The 22,316-nt window shown below is 38.2% G+C and overlaps 1 protein-coding gene across 2 annotated transcripts; it reads right to left on the reverse strand.

Moving 5' to 3' along the window:
• Positions 1-557: 557 nt before the first annotated feature.
• lrrc45 (leucine rich repeat containing 45) lies at positions 558-12,647 on the reverse strand. Of its 2 annotated transcripts, none has more exons than XM_041219789.1 (18): positions 12,591-12,647; positions 11,492-11,756; positions 11,014-11,075; positions 10,565-10,635; positions 10,229-10,407; positions 9,912-10,040; positions 9,377-9,489; positions 9,048-9,106; positions 8,453-8,530; positions 6,519-6,654; positions 5,934-6,011; positions 5,492-5,603; positions 4,651-4,721; positions 4,186-4,278; positions 3,912-4,004; positions 2,104-2,277; positions 1,723-1,870; positions 558-1,312 (listed from the first exon to the last, which is right to left on the reverse strand). In XM_041219789.1, exons 2-18 carry the CDS (start codon positions 11,724-11,726, stop codon positions 1,116-1,118), a joined length of 2,028 nt encoding a protein of 675 aa, XP_041075723.1. In that variant the 5' UTR covers positions 11,727-11,756; positions 12,591-12,647; the 3' UTR covers positions 558-1,115. The 2 variants fall into 2 exon arrangements, with proteins under 2 accessions (XP_041075723.1, XP_041075724.1); XM_041219790.1 differs by lacking the exon at positions 12,591-12,647 and adding an exon at positions 12,498-12,581.
• Between the last annotated feature and the right edge of the window lie 9,669 nt (positions 12,648-22,316).

Raw genomic sequence — 22,316 nt, forward strand, 5'->3', positions numbered from 1 at the left:
AACCAGGGTTACTGGAACTGCATCGTGGTAAGTGGCGAACACAGAAGCCTAAGCTATATAAAAAATGGTAATAAACGGATACAAACTAGAATTTAGAATTTAACATTGTACTGCTATTTGATCTAGGCACTGTGTTTAAAATGCTACTCCCCATATCTAACAAATAAAATAGGTACAGGAAGAAAGGAAGAGAGAAAATACAGGAAAGTACAGTGGACATATAAGAAATAGTGTTCCAAAACCACATGGCATAAAGACAACCAAGGCACACTTGTGTTTATTAAAAAATAACACAAAATAAACTGTACATTTTTTACATAAAAAATAATTCTACAATGCTCTTTAAAAATATACCAAAATCATAACACTAATTACATTGTATACATAAGCTAAAATGGATAGCTTCAGTTAGATAAAAAAAATATTTTTTTAAAAAACAAATTAACATTAAATGACAAAATCCTGAATACATACATCATTTGTGAAAATCTCATTCATACATTGAGAAACACACACACAAATTATATATATATATATATATATATATATATACACACACACACACACGTTTTTTAAAACCCTGTAGAACATTGAAATGTAATACATTTTTTATTGTCATTAATAATCATGTAAAGTTGCATTGTAAACTGTAACTGATTTACTAAGTTCACAAATCAGCACATATAAAATCGAAGAAATGGCTTAAAAGATGATACAGTGCTGTTGTTTCAGCTTTATATTGCTTTATAATAATGTATGTATTAAGACACTGTGGCTGTATTGCTATATGCAGCATAACACCTGGTATTTCTAAAAGTAAAGGCCCCTTTTATCACTGTTTTTGTGCAACAGGGAGGGGGTTCCATCATACCTTGTCATGCCCACCTGCTTCTGGGTCTTCATTAAGAAAATAGTTCAGGCAACAGCTGAGGGAACACCAGACTGTTAGAAACAGCTAATAGACCATGGCTTAATCAGCCATGTAAACAGATAAGATCACAGAGAAAGTTAAAGTAACTAGGCCTCTAACATTGTAAGTCTATAAAGATTGAAAAAAAAAACCTATGACAGGTATTAGAATCAGTCCAGGTAGCTGTTTGTTGCAATGCTCAAACTCATTTCTTTGGGCTACAGCTGCCCAGAGGAGAGCCTTGTACGTAGGTAAGGATTGCTTTCTGAAGAAAGCTGGCTCGCTGGGCTTCATCCTCTCGCATTCGCATGATCTCGCCGTCTTTCAGTCGCAGTTTCTCCAGCAGGGAGGAAATCTCGCTTTCCTTATCCAGCAGTGCCTCCCGGTGGTTGCTTGTTTGCACTGCAAGACAAATCACGGGGAAACATCCTTTGCAAATGCAAACTCACTTAAACGGTCTATTAAAATGCAACATCTATCGTCACACACACACAAAGTCCAGTTGATATGGGAGGCATGACTACAGTGTGCTACCTACAGAGCCCACAGTACTCAGCCCAAACCCTTTCTCATCTGCTGCTACATCAACTCCAACTATAGATCAAGGACAGTCACCAGTAATTCTGTACGTGTGTGAAGGATACCTATAGTGTATCATATTGGCTGACTGTTTTGCAAATCTGTATTCTTTTACATTGCAGATCACTAGACTAGACTTGGCACTATGGCACTAGACTTACCCTATGGCACAGTTAGGAAGTTCCTCTGCATCTGAGCAATGTAAACATGCAGCATTCAATTCATCTGGTTACCTTTCAACTCTCTCTCCAGCGCTGCAATCTTCTCCTTCAGGCCCCCCTGCGTGGCCCTCTCTGCCTGCAGGTGACCAATCTGCTCTTGCAGCTCCACCCGCACCTTGTTCACCTCAGCCACCTTCTCCTGCTCCTTCCCACCCAGCTCCTGGGAACAAATAAAAGCCACAGCAGCATCGCAAGGCTCATGCATTAGCTTGTTTCCAATCATTCTAAGTGGCCTGGAGTTCTGTGATTTGTTTCCACGATTACATCTTGGAAAGTGTCTTTGCTTTCTTATCCCATAAACATTCTGCGTGACCCCACTTTCTTCTATAGATCATTATAATAAATAATCAGTCAATGGGTTGCCATTAGTTTTAATTGACAGACACACCCTACCTGCTGCAGCTCCTCGATCCTGCGCTTCAGCCCCTCCATCTCCAGGGCCAGGTGGTTGTTCTTGGCCTGCAGCTCACTGACAGTCTGTTTCTGCTGGGTGCAGTGAATCTGGGACTCATCCCGGGACTGGGTCAGGAGTCTCAGCTTCTCCTCCAAGTGGCTCACTCGCTGTTGCTGCACAATTGAAAGATCCGTTGAATACATAATTACAATCTTATTGTTGACATCATCTATGGTCCAATTCAAGGTATGCAAGGGACCTTCCTAGAGTAAGTTCCTTCAGTGATAGGAATAAGACATAAGTGCCAGGAGAAAATAGGATGGACGTGAAATAATCACATATCCATGCAAACATTTTTTGTATTTCGATATTACATGCTGACAGAGCAAATCTGTAGCAGTATTTATGCAGATTCATTAACTGAACAAACTAAAAGGTAAGTACAATCTATTTTCAAAGATGAATAAAATAATTTGAACAGTATAAAATTAGCAAGAAATGTTTCAGAATAACAACTGCACTGCTCTATCCTGCAGCTAAGTTGTACTTTTTTTTTTTTTACTATAGCAACTGATTTATTGCCGTTGGAAAATATGCTCAAAACAGGGCACTATGAGTTAGTTGGTCAAAGGACTGGGAAAGACACATTAGCCTATAATGATGCAGTAATATTCCCAGCCATGTTACTGAAATTAACTTCCCTATGCATACAGTTGTCTATATCTAAGTCAGTATATCAGTCACTTATGTTACCCATTTAAAGACCTCCTCTTAGTGTCTGCTCTTAATTGTTCTGATTTTAAATTCATTATTCTGCCTTTTAATAGATTCTAGTGCTTGTTCTAGATCACTCGTGAAGAACAACTAGAGACTACGGAACTCAATCAGCCGAAACCAAGCCAATGTCTTGGCAGTCCGACAAGAATTACAGACCATGACAGATGAAATACTGATCGGCAGACAGAAAAGCAAAGCATCGTGTATTTATTTCCATCCTGCATCGGGGGGTGAAGCAATGGCGAGCTCAGGCTTTGTGTTCCTGAAGAGTTAACGGTAGCTTCTGCCTGACCAATAAATATCATATCTACAGAAAGGTCTGTGAAATTATTTGTGACAGAGTGTTTCCTGTTGCTGAGCAGAATCCCTTGAAATCCAATCGGATTCAGCCAGCACTCTCAGATATGTCCCCGCTCATCACTGACAGAGTGTGAATGCAAAACTGGAGCAGTCTGCTTTGGAAAAGGAGTCTAACATGATTTACTAGTCATTTTCCCCCTTAGTCCCTTACACAACACAGTCAATACGTCAAGGCTCCGACATCGTCTGTTTTTATAGTCTCATAACTTGTGAATCCCAAACATCTTGATCCATCAGTTCCACATACTCATTTATATTCATTTTTGAAAACCTTAAATTGGCATTTAAATTAACGATTACAAAATAAAGTACGTTAGTTACAGTTTATCACTGCAAACGTTCGAGCAACAAGAATCAGCAGAAATCAACAGCCTAAATACACAGTATATTCATGTATTTTATAATAGATTTATAAGACACATTTAAAAAAGGCCCACTCTCCTTTTTTATTGGCCCATCGTATATAAAATTGAAGTGCATGCAAAACAGATGTTCTTGTCTTAGTGGGTAACATTGCAAACCAGATGAAAATAAGAAATATCCTGTAAGTGGTTCAGCTTATATTGAAAATGTAGTCTAGAAAGTGTCAAGTTTATCTCCCCAGATGCACCAATAGTGGCCAGAAACAGAAGTGATATAAATCTTTATGTGCAGACACATGAATCTCTACCTCCTCCAGTCGCACTTGATTCCTGACTTTAATCAGCTCCTCTTCTGACTGGGCCCGCTCTGTTACAGACAGTGCTTTGACTCGGCTCAGCTCCTGTTGGCAAACAAGGGGGACCTTCTCAGAACACTGCAATACGGTTCTATCTACACACTTGTTGCTGTTTTATTTCAGTTCCACAAGCCTGATATATACTTGATAATTTCACTATAGGTAGCAAGTACTGTGCCACACTAGTACTAGAGTGGTATAAGAAGCTCTAGCAGCATGCATCTACTTCTTCAAGTTGAATCCGGATCCCTTCTAGCTTCTGAACCCGGTCCTGCAGAGATCTCTCACTCTCCTCTCTGTGACGGTTTAGATGATCCACCTGCGCAAATGGGTACCAGGATGTACGGTTATTGTAAATATTTTAATATTTCCATTTATATTTTACAACTACTTTTCAGCATTTTCTATTGCTATATTTGTATGTTTGCTTCAATAAAATATTGAACTTGGGTTGAAGCTAGGCTGGCTGACAATATCATAATACATTTATGATGCTGTTATTTGCCCACAAAGGGAAGTGGGCTATGTAGGTCAGCCTAATGAGTCCAGCATTTATTTTATTCCAAAAGAAATCAATGAAGTGTGAAGGTTAGAGCAAAGTATTTTTTAAATTGAATTCTGAACTTGGTGTTAATAATGAAGCACTCTCAGTTATCCTAACAATGTAATTGCAAATTGAAAGTTTCCCCACCTCTTTTTGCCTTAGATTTTCAGCATCATCTAGTGTCTGTTTGGATCTTTTCTTCTCAGCTTCCAAACGCTCTGTGAGAATAACAGAGAGAGTTGTGTTAGTTATTGGAGTCAAGTACACTAAAACTGCATGTAAACTGTGGGTGTCCCATTGATAACGCTGCATTACTAATTTAAACAGGGGCTGCTGTTAAAATCTGAATAGTCATATCTCACGATGAATACAAAGGAAGGTATAACGGCAGCTTTGTTTTTTTAATACTGCAGTTTGTTCAGATGCAGACTGTTTTTAACCATTGGGGAAGTGTAGTTTTTTTTTTCACATTCATCTAAACATAGAGAGTTTTGTCAGAAGTCTGTGGGCATTTGCACAAAAGTCTCTTCCAGACATAGGTTTCGTATTTGGGTTTGTGCCACAGCTGACCTTCCTGCAAGTAACAAATCCACAGACACTTGGTATGCAGTTCTCATCACTTCCTCTTCTAGCTCCATATACCACCTCCCCAAAACCAATTTATACATTCAGCTGTAGCAGGTCTTCCAGTTTCAATTGTGTCATCTTGCCAACATTGTGTACAGGATAAACAGAGCTTTCCAAACCACATGGCTTCACGATGGTACCATAAAACATTAAAACTTCCATCTGACACCTGGACTTAGACCAGTACTGTTTGAAAATCACAAGGTAACCAGAAATAAACAGCGAGGACCACGTCCAAAATGCGTATTTCTACATATCTGAACTTCTTTCCAACTCAGACTGGCAGCCCCAATTTGATATCGGAACAAGATTGTTATGTCAATTTGTAGAGCCTGCTGCAAGTGGAATGTAGCGTCTATACCTTCTGCCTGGGCTAGCCGGAGTTTGAGCTCTGCCGTGGAGTTTGTGAATTCTTGTTTCAGGTCGAAGATGTGATCCTGCTGAGCTTTACATCTCCGCTCCAGCTCATCTACCTGGAAGAATCCAGAAGGAAGAGTTTCTGTATAAGACTTACATACAGACATTTCTGGAACTATAAAGCCGCAAGCAGTGGCATACAGTACGGGGGGGGGAATGCATGCTACTGTTTACTAGTCTACACTGTAGGTTATTTGTCCATAACAACAAACACTCGATTGTGTATACAGGGAACCCAACATGTGCTTCAAGTGGATAATTGAGATAATACAAAATTAGTTAAGAGATTGAAATATCTTTAAACAAAACTACAGAAATAAGTCCATCATAAGATGCAGCAACAGACAGAAAACCCAGTCAGCAGTAGATTTCTATTGAAACTGTACCTTGCTTTTCAGGTGCAGTGTCTTCTCAGTTGAAATGTGTAGCTCCCTGATAAGTTTACCTTCTCTTATGACAGCCTCCTGGAAAACAAATGTATGCAGTTGTTTTGTTTTTTTTTAATGAATTTGGAAATAAAATAAAAATCTCCCACATATAACAGAACCCTCTGCGTTATACAAACCGCGAGTTTCAATGGCCACTGATAAACACAACTAAAACATTGCCTTTGTTTTTAATATGCTGTAGAATGCGAGAAACGGAAGCTGAACAAATGCAACCCTGGCAATGCCAGACAGTTCACATCTTAGATTTCATGGCTACACCTGCTGTGTTGACCTGTGTAGATCAGAATAGACATTTTGGAAGGAAGTTATGGTGTTTTTTGTAAAGGGAACTAAACCATAACGCTCTACCATAGCTTTATGTTGATGCAATAACTAATTGCAAGTATATTGCAAGGTACAGTGCAGCATTTTAGCAGCTGCTGGCAGATGTTTACTTCAGTTCTCAAAATATAGGATTTTCAGTTTGTCAGCTGGACTAATCCCATGTGCTTTTCCAGCTGCTGTTCCTTTCTATCCACATACCTCCTGCTCCTTATTCATCTCCCTGGACTGTCTCTCTTTCAGCTCTGACTTCTCCAGCTTCACTCTGCTCAGCAGCTCCCCCAGGTCATGTGACTTCTGCTCTGATAGTGCCAGGGCAGCCTCAGTCATCTGCAACCTACAGTACAACAACAACAAGGGATATGAAGGAAACAGGCTTCTTTTGGCCACCTTTACAAACACCTTTTTAAAGTTGTTGTTTTTTTTCTCCATAACAAAGTTCAACACACTGTGGAAGTGCAGCTGTGTAGTTCACATTACATGAGTGGCTGACCTGTATTATATCCCTGTCTTATGGGGCTGCTCAATCATGTATCCAGAAGGCATTGGTAAAATTGCTACACAGTTTGTATTAGCCCTTACTTTAAAAACATAATTTCCAATTATATTGGTGCATACACGCAAAAGAAAGGAAATGAACAATGGTAACAGTATACAACAAGCAAAAAACAAAGGAGTGGTTCAATTATTAGAAGTTTCTTGCTAGAGCAGTCTTTGCAGTTTTCAATCGACTTTACATAGTGTTTGGAGTAATGGACAGATTTATAAAGGATAAAACACAAATGATGGATGAAAAGATTCATCAGCCCATGTCTGCTTCCCCACAGCAGCTGATGATTACCAGTCCATTACTCCTCAGCTGTTTTGCTCCCTGTTGTGAGACATCAACAGGACCACCAACATGGGAAGGGTGAGTTTCTAGGGAGGCTCCTGCACTAGGCTGTAAGGCAATATGATTCAGATGTCACCTCCCGGATTACTCCTTACAATGCTGTCCATTGTGTGCACTATTTATATCTCACTTTCCATCAAGAGGGGCCTGAACCTTGACCACAGGCTGCTTCTATTTTTTGAAGCAATCTAACTTCACACCGATAGAATGCGACAGCTGTGCTAGTATGGCCAGTTGGGGACTGTCTAGCCTTGGTCAGTTCGTTTTACTGTAGCAGTGCATAGAGAACAGGTGAAAAGACAAGGAAAGTGCATAAACTCTTTGCTTGCTCCTGCTGCTTCTAAATTATTCTCTTATTTAGTGCCATCTAATGAGCTTAACTTGGCTCTTTAATAAACTTTCTAAGACTTAAAACAAAAATGTTGGTTTATTGGAAGACTCTGATCTATTGTGATTACTGGTTTTGTTGCTTGTCACCTCATGTATCACTGCTAAGAATTAGACTTTGGAAGTGGATTCATAATATACATTCATAAAAAAAAAACTGTGGAGACAAAAAAAATGAATAGAAGTCTTTTTCAATGCCTTTTTTTTTTAATAAAACATGTATTTAGGGGACAAAACTAAACTAATGACAAGCTATTCATTAATATTTCAAACATGCTAAGAGATTGGAGGCTGAGCATTTAAAGCAGGATTGCAAACACTAAAGGCTCAAAAAATCCTTTCTCTTTATGTATATGCTGTAAAGATGTCATTAAAAGAAGGAATACAAACTGAACATGTTTATGAGTTATTCTTTAGTCAGCTAAAATACTGTGCATTACGACTGACAATTCTGCTTCTATTAATCTACTTCTTTTATCTAGTTATATTTTAATCTACATTTTTTTTTTTTTTTTTAAAGATTTGGGTGCTTTTATAATCACACGGTTTACATATTTTATTTTTGTTTTGAGAAAAGAAAGCTCTTAAGAAGTCATTTTTCTGTTCACTGCTTAAGGACTGTGAAATGTAACATGGACTGAATACCAGGTATTACTGCGTGTGTTCAGATTGACATTTGATACAATGGTTGCTACGATTGCCAACAAGTTATGGCTAAAACCAAGCAATTATGTTTTAGTGACTGTGATATACTGCAGCTTTTAATGAAGTGTTAAATCACATCTGTTTCCTTTTTAGGCGCTACAAGCCATCAGTGTGATACAGTAGTGTGTGAAATGGCTTTTGTGCAACATACTTCGCTTTTAGAGAATTCACTGCAGACTTTCTTTCATTCAGCGCCTCCTGCAACTGGCCCACTCGTACCGCAGACATTCTAGGAAAAAGAAAATATCTCCATATGTATTTATATATGCAAATGGACAGAGTTTTGATTCTAGCAAGCTGGATGTACAAATAAAATAGCTCATTCCACACAAGTCTAAACGGATAAGGCCCTATCAGTGTACACAAAGCCATGGTTTAAAAATAGACAACAGGAACTCAACTCAGCTTTCTCTAAAGTACAAATTGAAGACCTCAGTGCACTGGATCAGGCAAGTGTCGAAAGGAAGTTTAATGTATAGTATTTCTGGCACCTAGTCAGAGCAGCAGCATGTTGACTTTACAGCCCGAGAGGAACTTCCAAGGGGTTTATTTTTTCAGTTTTAATAGGGAGCTCCAGCTACAGCAGCATCCTATTCTTGTCTAGTACGTGCACTGATGGATGTAAACGTATTGACCGGCATTGTGTTTTTAGTTGTCGATTTATTAATATTAACCAGCAGTATGCTGCCAATACACTGCCAATGGATTAAGCATGACCAACTGCATTTCCCCCATTTTCTACTAACCTGCTGCTTCTGCCCAAATCCTCTCTTTGCTTATCGATGGTCTCCATCATATTCAAGAACTGCCAAAGACAGGAACAACATGGTCAATAACAAGTAAATGTATGCCAGATGAGAAGAAAATAACCCAAATTAACTTGATGAACATAGTTTGTGAAAACCTCTTACTAATTAAAAAGCACTATCATTTCCAACCTCAATCCAATAAATATGCAGCAGTTCCAGTTAAGTGACACTACGTGCGTGAACAGGTTCGTGTAACGATTAAGACATTTTGCATCAAAAGCTCTGACAGCTACAAGAATACAAACAATATTCAGACAGACAGCTACCTGTTTGCCCTTCTCCTCTCTCAGGCTCTGAATCTCCTTGCTGAGCACCTGGGTCTTGCTGCGGCTCTCCTTCAGAGTGGACTTCCGGTCGCAGTTGTGATCTATAGACTGCTCTGAAACCACAGCAAGTGAGCAGATATAAGTTCAAACAATTAAATATATATATTCATAAGAATTGCATGAAATAGGGGCAAGCTAATGACAGTCTCAAGATGGTACAGCAAATATGCATCTAGACTGGTGACCATTTAAAAAAAAAAAGCTGATTATGAAAAATATATTACAAGGTCAATGAATAGGGGGTCATACATAAAGCTGTACAGAACTCCTGAGACATTTTGTATCTGACCCCGCCCCCCTCCCCCAAAAAAGTGATTTGTCATTTTGTCTGGCTTCTACTTTCATTTCACATGAGTGAACACTTCAAATCCAGTCAACCTTTGGAAAAGCTGCAGAATTCTATGGTGCCAGAGAGATTGCATTCAAACTTCTTATAATGCATGTTAGCTGTGCAACAACACCCTCTTTCGCTTACCAACTGCTTTCAGTGTGTCACTGGGAACGTTGTTGCCTGCCATCTCCAGCTGTAGCAGCGTCCTATTCTGCTGCAGGCACTCCAGCAATGAGCGCCCTCCAAGCAGCCCAATATTATTCCAGCGAAGATCTATCAAAAAAAAAAAAAGAGAGTCTGTACTGAACGTACCAGCACAGCTCCTCATTGTGTACCATGAAATTGAATATATAAGGCAGCTGTTCCTTCCAAGGGACCCATGCTGACAGTGCAAGACTAGCCAGAATGTTAGCCAGATTTTTTCTCAGATTATATTTATTGGTAATAGACATGAAACTCACCAAGCTCTTGCAGTGTGGTGTTCCTCTTTAGTGCCATAGCTAACTCTCCTGCCCCCTGGTGGTTAATCTGGTTGTTGCGGAGGTCCAGCTGTTTGAGAGCCTCGTTGGATCCCAGACCTTCGCAGAATATAGAGAATGCCTCTCCCCACATTCCTAGGGCATTCCACTCCAGTGTTAGCCTGGAATTAGACAATAATCAGATCGGATAAGAAAATATTTGCAAAGTCATCCTATATGTATTTTTTTAATAATGGAAATGTCAAAAAGCACTCATTTTTAAACACTGATAATGTGTTATTTATCTCTTAAGCAGCAAGCCTTAAAGATCTTTCTTACCTTCGAATTGACTTGTTCTGTCGCAGTAATTTACCCAATGCTTCTGAACCGACAGCTCTCATATTGTTACCCTTTAGAAGAATGAAAGACTTTCTTACATATCGTTTTTACTATATATATTTATTTTTATAATCAGTTGAATGTCTCTGAATACAATTAATGAAACCTGTTAAGTTTTACCTCCAAGTACAGCATGACATTATCGTAATACCTTTATGATAGCTAATGAGAGGACAGTAAGGTGTTGGCATAAAAATTACTGGTAACATGCTTAAAGTTGTATAGAGCTTACGTAAAAAATAATTAAATAAAAATTAATTTAAACACCATGTAAATATGTGAATCTAAACATTTAATGAACTGCATGTTCCCCCATTGCAATCTGCCTATTAGTTATCATTGCAGAGACTAGCACCTTGGCATTAATATGCCAAGATTGTGTGTCTTACCTTTAAATCTAACACTTTAACAGTAGTGTTGGAACAAAGCCCGTGCAACAGCAGCTTGACACCTGCAAGAGACATCAGAAGGTAGTAACAGCTATCAAGAGGCATCTTTGTTTTTTTATAAGGGTTTTATGTTATACTGCCTGTTTGAATATGATTTTTAAAAATTGCTAAAAGATTTAAACCACCAGGACACCTCATGCAGGACATGTCTGCTTTGACTGGGAATACCAGGGATAGAGACTCCTATTCCATAGCAGTTTCACCCACTCCGCATTTTAATATTAGCTTGATTAGCCACAGTTCAGAGGTAAAAAGCTCAGGTGTGTCTCATTAACCAAGACCAGGAATGGATCAAACTGCCATGCAATCCATCCCTAGAAATACCATTGAGACAGTCCTGTCTTGTGCTTAAATGGACACTCTGCCAACCGGAAAATGGTAAATTGGTTTCAAATGTTAGTGTTCTGGAATTGCATACCTTCTTCGGTGAGCATGCAGTCGCTGAGCACCACTTCGGTGAACAAGACATCATTGTACAGCACTCTGCCGAGGACAGCACAGGTGTCGACAGAGAGGGTCTGCGTGGAGAGGTCAAGCCGAGCACTGTCCCCTGCTGCCCGCACGTTGTGCAACTGATTGAGGATGGATTCCTGCGGCTCCAAGCCGCTCTCTTTACACAGGCGAAGGTACGTCTTCCTGAAATCCTCCATCATATACAGTCATCAGCAATCATTCATAGAGTTCTGTGCAGAGAAAAGGCCATGGCGACCTTTATTTGAAATCAGCCACTCCAAACCTCTCTATACCACGTGTGATAGTTGGGCCTGCTTGACTTGCAATGCAATGTGCTTGCTTTTTGTTTTGGAAAGGCAAAACTTCATCAAAGTGTAGTTGTATCCACCTGGCTTATGTTGCTGCTAGGTGAATCAAAGTTGCCTGGCTTTTGTATTTGCTTCCGAGTTCCATAATTGTTAGATTCTGACCTTTCAACTTTATTGACTCCCCATGCTTCTCTATTGTACTGTACTGTAGCTGGTGGGGCCAGCAGAGTTGAAAGGTTACAACCAACTGCCCCAAAACTAAGACAGCCTTTCTGAACTTGGCTGCGATATAAACAAACACCTTCAGAGTAACTTGTAGCCTGTACAGTATATACGATACGGGAAACCATACACGTTGAATTAAAAACGAATCATTATCTCCGAATTCAGTCAGTGTCACACAACCGAAGTAAAAACGATCAACAAACGAACGATAAACGCCAGTGTTTAATTTTGATCACATTTATCAGGTTAGTTCCTATAAGAAAAGCAGGCATCACCTTGTCTATTGGTACATCTAGTGGCACAGTAACTAACAACTGTCATTTGAAACTATTTTTGCCAGCAAGGTTTTAATATCTCAATATTTATTTTTCGTTTATAATTGTAAACAAAGCTGCTTGACAATTATATGCAGAAATAGGTACAACGATGTCCACTTACCCCGTATTATATTAATCATGCATAAAAACTGTGCTGCACATTTTCACAATTCAGTTCGTTCTTTCAGTCTGATTTCATTTATACTGTACTTACTTTCGGGCTGCACCTTTTACTGTGGTTTCCACTGACTCGCTGACAGTTTGGGAAAAGGTAACCAGGAAGCGGAGTGCATGCTGGGGGTTAGAGTCTAAACGTGGCAGAAGGTCGTATTTCATCTGCTGGCCGTTTCAAATTAAAAAACTACAATACCCTAAATGCAGTGCAAACAGATGTCGTACACAGCCTAGGTGAACAACCTTATTGGATATGTAGTACCGTGTTACATGTGTTGCTCTTAGATTTTAATTAATAAACAAAATACAGCACTTATATCTTACTATTCAATTTTTGAGTTATATCCATAAATACAAATAAAATGTGACCTGCTGCATGTGCGTAAAGACGAATTATGAAACAAGTACCTATCTAACCTTACTTGAATGTTTTATGGGTGGAAAGTGCAATTCTTTCACTAACCTGTAGCCCTTGGCTTTTGTTGAAGTGGTTGAAAGCGTTTTACAGCAGAGAAAGAGCTCCTAGGAATTCTCTACGATACAAAGCGTGGCTTTAATTCCACCTGTCTGTATTTACTATACTGGTGCTTGGTTTACAGTGAGTCTTCTTCATTCAAACAGTGGTGACTCAAGCCATAAATCAAGAATTAGATTTTCTGGGTATCAGTGCAGCCATCAAAACAGAGAGATACGGTTGCACCAAAAGCATACTGTTATTTCAGCAAGGAAAGGAACCTGACATTTTGAGATACGTTTGGTGACCAAGGATGCCCAACCACCTCACAAGACTGAAAATGAAGCGTGGATTGAGTATCCAATGCTGTCTGTAAATTAATGAGTTGTAGTCATTCAAAGAGATAGTCCTCAGTAAGTATTTTCTTATCTGTGTGTCATTCTAGATTATCGAGCTTGAGAACAGTTCTGAAATACTTTGGATATACTAACATCATTCTGTTGGTTTTAAATATTTCAGTGAGAGGAGATTTCCAATTCAACTTAAAATGTATGAAAGTACCCTCCTTCTGGTTGCAATGCTGTAAAAATGCCTCTACCTCAGATATCACAGAAAAGAAGCAATGCTATTCAGAGACAGCTCCTGACAGAAAACACATTGCTGGAACTTGAGGAATTTCAGAAAAAGAAAAGTAAGTGAATTAAATATCCTAGCAACTTTACCTGCTGCATCTTCTATCCCTTTCTGTAGACAGGGTAGCATGCAAGTAATCACATGTATAGTCAACCTGCCTAATACATTTTGATACAGTTTTCAAATACAATATTCATTTAATATTTTCTCGTAGATAAGAAATTGGCTATTGTGCGTAATCCTATGCCTAAAACCTCATCATTTGTGGTGAGAAATAATATTTATATACAGGGAAAACATATGTATATATATATATATATATATATATATATATATATATATATATATATATATATATATATATATATATTTACACTTGCATAATGAAGTGGCACTCACTCGCATTAGTTTTGCCCCTTTTAAAACACAACAGTCCAGAACAGACTGGCCATCTGCTTTTTAAATGCTGCAATTAAATACATTTATACGTGTTTTTGGCAGGGAGGATTTTAACCCCCTCCCTGCTCTGCTACACTTGTTTATGCAAAGCAAAGGGAATTTGTTACCAGGGCAGTTACCAGGGCATCTTAAAACAAACCAGCAAGTCTGTCAAGAAAAACCTGGAAAATACTGCCATTTGGAAAGTATACAAGCAAGAGACTCCTAACAGCTAACCCCTAACAGCATTACACATTTTACAAAGAAACATTTAATATTTATAATCTGCAGCTTTTAAGCAACATTATAAGTGGATGTATAACCCTAGTTGTGATGATTAAATTAACACCACCTTACACTTTTTTTTTTTTTTTTTTAATTCAAGCTGCCATTAATAGCCACATGATGAAACAATTCTGCTTAAACAAGTCATTCTGATATACAGTCACCTCACAGAATCAGTAGCTCCTTAGCAACAGCTTAAATATTTGTTTTGTCATAAATCATCTTTTTGAGCAGTAAAATTGATTTTTTTTTTTTTTTTTTTATTGGAAGACTACACGCCAGTGAGGAGCTGTGATATAATCTGTGTGAGATACTCACTGGCAATACAGCAGTTCTGTGACCACTTATCCACATAAAGCTGGACATTTCTGCTCGAGCAAAATACTGCCAAATTCCAACTTTATTACAGTATGGAATTATAAGGCTGGGCCAATTTAAGTAGCAAATTGGCATCAATGCACAGCCCCGGCTGCCCGTTTCAACCTTTTTTCATCCTTTTGGGTACATACTGGGGTCTAATCAATTGAATGATACATAATCTTGCATTTCTGTCTGTAAACAATTGTAAAACACATAGTTAGTCCTGTTCTAATAGCCTGGTATATTGAACCACTGTAGTTTTATTTAACAGACGCCATTTTGTCAGGGTTGCATGCTTATTGATTTAACAAATGGTATGCTGATGAATAGGGGACAAAACAATCTGTAGTATTCACAAGCAGGGGCTGTCGTACAGTGTGGCAGCAATGTTACCACTGGCAACACAAACACTTGATGCTGAATGTTCAGAAGCCTCTGCGCTGTGGGTTCACTTCTTTAATAATATCTGTGTGTCACAATATTATTATTATTATTTTAATCATTCACTTAAATGAACAATTAATATGAATGCAGCTACATTTAGCAATAAATAATGCTTGTTCTGATTATTCGAAAATACTGCAATAGGTCAGATGAGGGGTTCAGCTGTTGTTAAAATAAACTGTATTTTTAATAACATCAAAATACAATCTGGAAGTAAGCAAAATAAAGGCAAATTTAGAAATCAATTTCTATTGAGCAGTGTTTTTACTAAGAAGCATTTGTTTTTAAAATAAACAGAAAACAAACAGGAAGTCTACCAACTGTATATTGATTGTTGTTTTACAGTGTTAACACTAGGGGGTGCTGAGTTCCCATCTTCCACAACCATCAACAGTACAATGGGTAACAAAGTGTGTATTCCTTTACAGACAAAGATTAGAACAGACACACCAGCTGTGGAATATTACCATGGAAACAAGACTTTAGTTCACATCTTACAAAAGCAGTAGACGTTATTGCATATGCTTTGGTTATGTAAAGAGCAATATTCAGAACATTGATAAGGGGACCAGTGCTATGCTGGTAATTGTAGCTTATTTTTATTTTAAATCCTTGATTATCACTCCTTTTAAATTACCTGTTCAATCAGATGTATATGGTCCTTTAGCAGTTGTTGTACTGGAGTAAATAAAACCCTTCTCTCCCTCTGCCCAGTTTTAACCAGAAACCATGGTTACCTTTTCTTTCACTCCCTATGTCTTTAAAGACTGCAGTTGTCAGACTGTAGCTAGTAAATAAACCCCTCTGCTCTTCTCTGCCCAGTTTTGACCAGGAGCAGAATGTCCGTCGGGAGGAGGAGTTAAGGCTGGACCACCTATGCTGGCTGAAGGAGGCCTTTGCCAATCATGTAACTTTGTAGGATGATGAGGAGGGCCAGGATATGGGGCTGGGCCTGGAAGGAACCCAAATGGCAGCCAGGGAGCATGACACTGTGGGAATTCAAGAGGTCCTTACTGAAAGTTAAATTAAATACCTGTTTGCTTTGGTGTTGAGTAACAGAAAACGCTGGTGATGTTGATACTCATTTTTGCTGACAGTTTTACTGGCATACTGTCATTTGGTATTCAGTTGTAAAGGTGAGGGAAGGACATAGTTTCTTGTTTTAAAATCAACACATTTTAACAGCACACCCCTAGTGGTAACACAACACAGTTGCAAGCTTACCAGAGTCCTAAAGTCACAGCTAGATACAGTTGTTCGTTCCTTGGTTACAACTTTATTTTCGTTGGTTCACTGGTTGCCCAATCAGATATTGTGATTGGATGTGTGTTGTGGTGTCTGCAGGTGGACACGTTGTGTGACGGCTCTTTGGGACACAGCTGCTCCTCAGACTCTGCCTGCACAACAAGGTACTGCTGCAGACTGCTACCACTGGGGGGAGAGAGGAGCAACTGAGGGAGCTGAGTCTGGGCAACCAGACTGGAGCCAGGCCTCCAGGAATCATAGTCAGATATAATTTCATTCACTTTTGGTTTTACTGGGGCAAAATGTTTGTAAGGTAAAGTTTAAGGTAAAAGTATGTCAATTCGACAAATTTAGCTAATGCCTCTGTCGGAGTACTCATGGCATGAGTGAAGGGATAAATGCCGAATTATTTGTCTGGTTGACTTTCCAATTCCTTAAGTCTTAAAATTTATGAAAAATATTGAAATAGGGTTTTTGTTTTATTATTAAGAAAGCAAAAAGAATTTGGCTCGAAAACTTCACACAAGCAAGCAAAGGAAACATGATGGTTCGAAGTCATGAATTGTTTATCTTTGCATTTCCCCACACACAACCATTCTGTTTTAGGTCTATCTTGCTTGAAAACCAATACATGTGTTTACAGTAAACCATGTTTTGCTTCAGCTGTGTTAGTTACGCTTGGCTGGGAGGAGGTTTGTGATGTCGTTTTACTCTTCTCAAAACTGACTAACAAAATTGAGCCTAATAAACAGATATGTTAAATAGCAATACAAAAAATAAATAAATAAAAAATAGTACAATTATTTGACAAACATTTCAACCATAAGTAGTTTCATTGTCTTCAAATGATGCTGGAAAACACATTTAGTCCAAAAATTTGTCAAAAAATTGCACAATATTTTTTCTAGTACTCAGTTCTTATGATTGAGTAATTTTGGTCCAGGTTTGCAGGGCTTATTGGCTTGTCCTGTTCCTTGAAGTCCACAGTCTTTCTTGTACACAAGTGACAGTTTCCTTGTTTTTCACTCCACTCCAGTGGCACTGGAACAATTTTAAAGTGGGGGTGCTGAAAGCCATTGAACAGAACTTTAACCCTTGTATATGATAGAAGCCAAGCAAAGCCAAGGGGGTACTGCCACACCCCCAGCACCCCTAGTTCCAGCACCACTGTGATCCTGGTGGTTCCCTCTTCCCCTTTTTTTTTAAATTACAAATAGCTACAGTCTTTGCAAATACTTATTGATGCATGACTCCCATTTTAAATAGAGGTGTTTACTATTAAATGACTTATGTTTGCAAACTGATTCTCTCTTGGCGTCTTTGAATGTCTTCGGTAAGCTTAGCTATAAAAACAGACACACACAAAATGCAAAGTGTCCAAATGTTATTTATAGTAGTAAGGGGATTTAAAAAAGCTAATACAGGATGTCTGTTTATGAATTCAAGGCAAACCAGTTAAAACCTATGTTATAAAATTAAGAAAATATGCTTAAATGCATACATTATTGCAGGGCATTTTCCAATATATCATTTTTTTCCCCCCCTTGTCTTCACAGCAATAAATAACATTCTTTATGCTATTGGTGCAACACTAAGGTAAGCATTACCTCAGCTTAATAAAGGAAACATAGAACAGCCAAATATACTAGTCTAGGCTGATGTCGCTTTAGAAACATTACATTGTTCATACTACTGTACCAGAACATAACTCTCTACCATAATCTTGTCAACGATAATGGGGCTCCACAACAATAATGTTGGCAGTCATTGTCTGCTTGATAACTGACAGGGGCGTTTTAAGTGAGTTTCAAGATTCTAAATCCAGTTAACCTTTAAAATGCATCGAATTGTAGGCTCTACAACCTGATTGACTGTAATCAACTTTGATGATGACTTCATGGCCATATATCTTCATAATATATTCATGTATCGCCATTGTTTAAACAGTTACAGTAGCCTCACTTGCCCTATCCAAGATTTCTTAAGATGGACGCAAAGGCCATGATTTTCAGATCTATTAGTTACATGGAGTGCTTTCTCGAATGATACAGAATGCTCTAAGTAATTATCAGGTACAATGTATTTATTCAGTTTTTGGCCATAATTCAAGGTTAGAAAAGTCAAACAATCTGGCAGAAGCAGAACGCTTTGACCCTACCTAGGGACAGGCTGACCAGTCAGTTAAATACTAAGACTGTGCATATTTTGCTTCATTCAGAAATAACTATAATTTAAAATATAGGGAAATACACATTTTAAACACTAGGTTGGGCTCTACTTGTATTATCTACAGGCAATCACATTTACTTTCTCCCCATCCAATAATTAAATAGTTAACCTGTTTGTTTGTGTTCCTGCATTTAAAATAACACAGAGAAAAATCTATGGTACTTTTAATTACAGTATGCATGTGTATAAACACTAAGGCATAGTGTATTGCACATAGTAAAGATAAATATTGATTCAGCATTAAATTAGGACACATGGGGAACAGTGTGTGTCTGTATTTGTTTGTACAAGACAAAATAAATGATCACATTGTTTTCCACACAAGTAAAAACAGTTGGCAGGTCACTAGTGTTTTCCATGCAAACATTTCATAACCTATGCCAGTGGTGTGGCTGCATATTAGTTTTCATGGGTGTTTATTTTGCTAAAGGATTTGATTATTGCTGTAGCATAAAATAATAGGTTTATATAAGTGGTGTTGGTGGCTATCAGTCACTAGTGTTATCAAACTATTGAATGGAACATTATCAAGGAATGTGTGTAGTTAGTCAATATTAGTTATTTATATGGATGATCAGTCTTAAAGTCTAAAATACCTAAATAGTAATCCAACCATTTCATAGTCCTTATAAAAGATTTCCCATAGTAAAGCATAGCAAAGTGTAATAAAGCAATTTGAAACATGGTAAAGCATAGTTAAGCACTGTAAAGAATAACAATGTATGGTAAAGCATGTTAATAAACATTGCAAACTAGGGTTAACTGTGGGACATGCCTATTATGACCACAGGTAAAGCATGGGAAAGCTGTAAAAAATACTGTGCAAAAATACCACATTAAACTTTTCTAAGGAATTTTACTTTATGACTGTCAACTTTGAATAGGGCTTATCAGTGAAATGGAGCAAGGTTTTCATTAGCAGGGATGTCCCAGCAATGTGTCCTTCCTTTTTACTTTCTCCAGGGCATGACATGCTTCGACTTCAGCAAGCCCCTAAAACTGCTGGTGACGGGGTGAATGGATCACAAAGTTTGCCTGTGGAATCAGTACGTGACGAGCCAGCACTCCATGATAGTGCAGGACATGGCCATCTACAAACCACTCGGGCAGATGTTGAGCTACTCCAAAGATGCAGTAAGTGAGCGCTTCAGTGGGATCTACTGCCCCGTGCAACTGAGGTTTGGACTTCAGCACTTTAACCTCCTCCTATGTCAGTTGAACGTCTCCATAGCAACAACTAAATGGTACAGGTCATTAAAGGACTGATAACATTCAAGTTTGGGAACTGCAGATTCTTACCCTCTCTAAAACTGTTATAGGTTTCATGAACTGCAAATTCAAATGTAATGAAAAATTAGCTATTAAAGTGAATTGAGCCCACGTTGCTGATGCTAATACAAAATACTCATTTTTAAAACCTATTTAAGACACCTGTTTTGTTCTTAATTGAACCTACCCTGGGTTATTTGTGATTATCCAGGAGCCCTCCGCTTTTTATTTCTTCACACCTGTACTGTGATTCACAGCCTGTTAGTGTTACAGTGCAGAAGATGTGCTCTTCACACACAATGTCAAGCTCTCCAACACTATCTACAACTGCTTCTTCAGACAGGTGGGCACCATCATTCCTGCATCTGCGACTCTGCTTCTTCCTAAAGAAAATATTTCCAACTTACTGAGGGGGGAAAAAAAAAAATACCATGGAAGTTGTTGGAACTGCCATGGAGTATGTTTGCAGAAGTGAAATAGTCAATTAACACATTCTTATTTTTTGTCTTAAATCCTAGGTAGACCCACTTCATTTCAAAACCGAATTGAAGTTAAGGACAGATGAAATGTGATGAACAAACTAATTAGAATCAATCAAGGTGGGCTTGAGTTTTTTGTAAAATTACCAAATGTTTCTTTCCCAAAGACAGTACAAAGTGACTTGTAAACACAAGTAAATGGGATTTAGAGGTTACCTAGACCGAGAGGTTGCAATGCAGTCTTTTGGTGTTATGGTTTGCCTGCCTGACTAGTCTAGTTTTACCTTAGAATGTATTATTGAGAGTTTGAAACTATGTATTAATAAACTGACTGGTGAAGAGCTGGGTTACCCGAGTGCCTAGACCCCTGCTTCCCAGGAAAGCCACACATTGTGTTTCTGGGCTCAGGTAGTGATCGTCTGTGATGACTCCACTGTGGTTGTGTGGGACATGGAGACGGGGACAAAGTGTCTCCAGCTGAACAACATCCACGGGCAAGAGGAGACCACATGCGTGTCCTTTGACACCACGCAGAGGCGGCTCATCACAGGAGCCAGGAATGGCACCATTAAGGCCGGATGGTTCAATCACACCCTTTTTTTAACTTGTCATGAAATCCGTGGGTTCAGATTTCTTTACATACTCTTTCCATATTGCTCAGCATATACTCTTATCTCAGGGGAGACGTTAGGAGGACAGAACTGATACTACTCCTAGTGGGGTATTGTTCTGCACTGGACCTGCAATATATCCAGTTGACTAATATAGCACTTAAGAAATTGACAGACTCATGTATTTAAAGTTTTTTACGAATCTGAGTATTATTAGTACTCGTCCGGTTTATTAACGGTTAAATATTGGAGTAGTTACAGGCTACTTCGTATCCCCAGCTGACAGACACACTGGGCAGTCCAGAGTCTTAACAGATATCAACGTTAACACTTTAATACATGTATATACATGTATAACATGTCACTTAAAGTACCCAATGGTCTATTTCAGCACATTCAACAAATCACTCTCTAATATCTAAAACATAGTGTGAGTCCCTTATAGCAATACATGCAATACATGTGAGATTAAATAATAATTGATTAATGCTTACCCTTGAATATAGATCATAAAAGGATAGGACTGTCTTCACCAGCCAAATTAAAGTGAGTTCATTCAGCTCAATTGTGTTTTGGTTTGCAGAAGATGGACCACCTCACCCTGTCTGTGATGAGTGTGGTGGTCTATTTTAATTTACCTGGGAGTTCTGTAGGTTTTTCATCCCATTGGAATACATGGGACACATCAATTAAATCCAGTCATTAATCAGTGAGACAGTTCTTATCCATTTCACAAATAATAGTTTTTCAAAAGATCTGGACTAACTTTTCAGAATTAATAGGTGTCATGTACTCAAATAAATTCAAAACTTCACATTTGTTTGAACTCTTATGATCTCATTCCTTGTTTTCCTCCAAGCCCCTCCTTTATCTGAAAAGTTGAACCAATGTTCCCAGGATCTTGGTTTATAATATAATATAAAAACACTACTGTTATATGTGCATGCAAAACACTATTTTTATATGTGTTATATATGAGAGATGTTCTTAATATGTGACATCATCTTCAAATTGATTATATTTTACTAAATTAAAGGTATGTGTTTCTTTTAACCTCATATTGTTTCATCATTTTATTAATGAGTCAGTTTTAATTCCATATACCAATGTCTAACAGAGTATTTGACAAAAGATTGTTTAAGTCAATTAGTTTCACTAAGTTTAAGTGGTAATAGTTTTCATTAGAATTATTTATCCCTTTAAAAATTGTACTACCCAGGCTCTGACCTGTACCTGACTTTTGAATTTGCTATTCCAAGCAGTTTTCCACAGTTTCCTTCTTTTTACAAAGCCAGTCTGTGCAAACACTTTTTAGATTT

The sequence above is a fragment of the Polyodon spathula genome, chromosome 20 (genome assembly GCF_017654505.1).
Source record: "Polyodon spathula isolate WHYD16114869_AA chromosome 20, ASM1765450v1, whole genome shotgun sequence".
NCBI lineage: Eukaryota > Metazoa > Chordata > Actinopteri > Acipenseriformes > Polyodontidae > Polyodon > Polyodon spathula.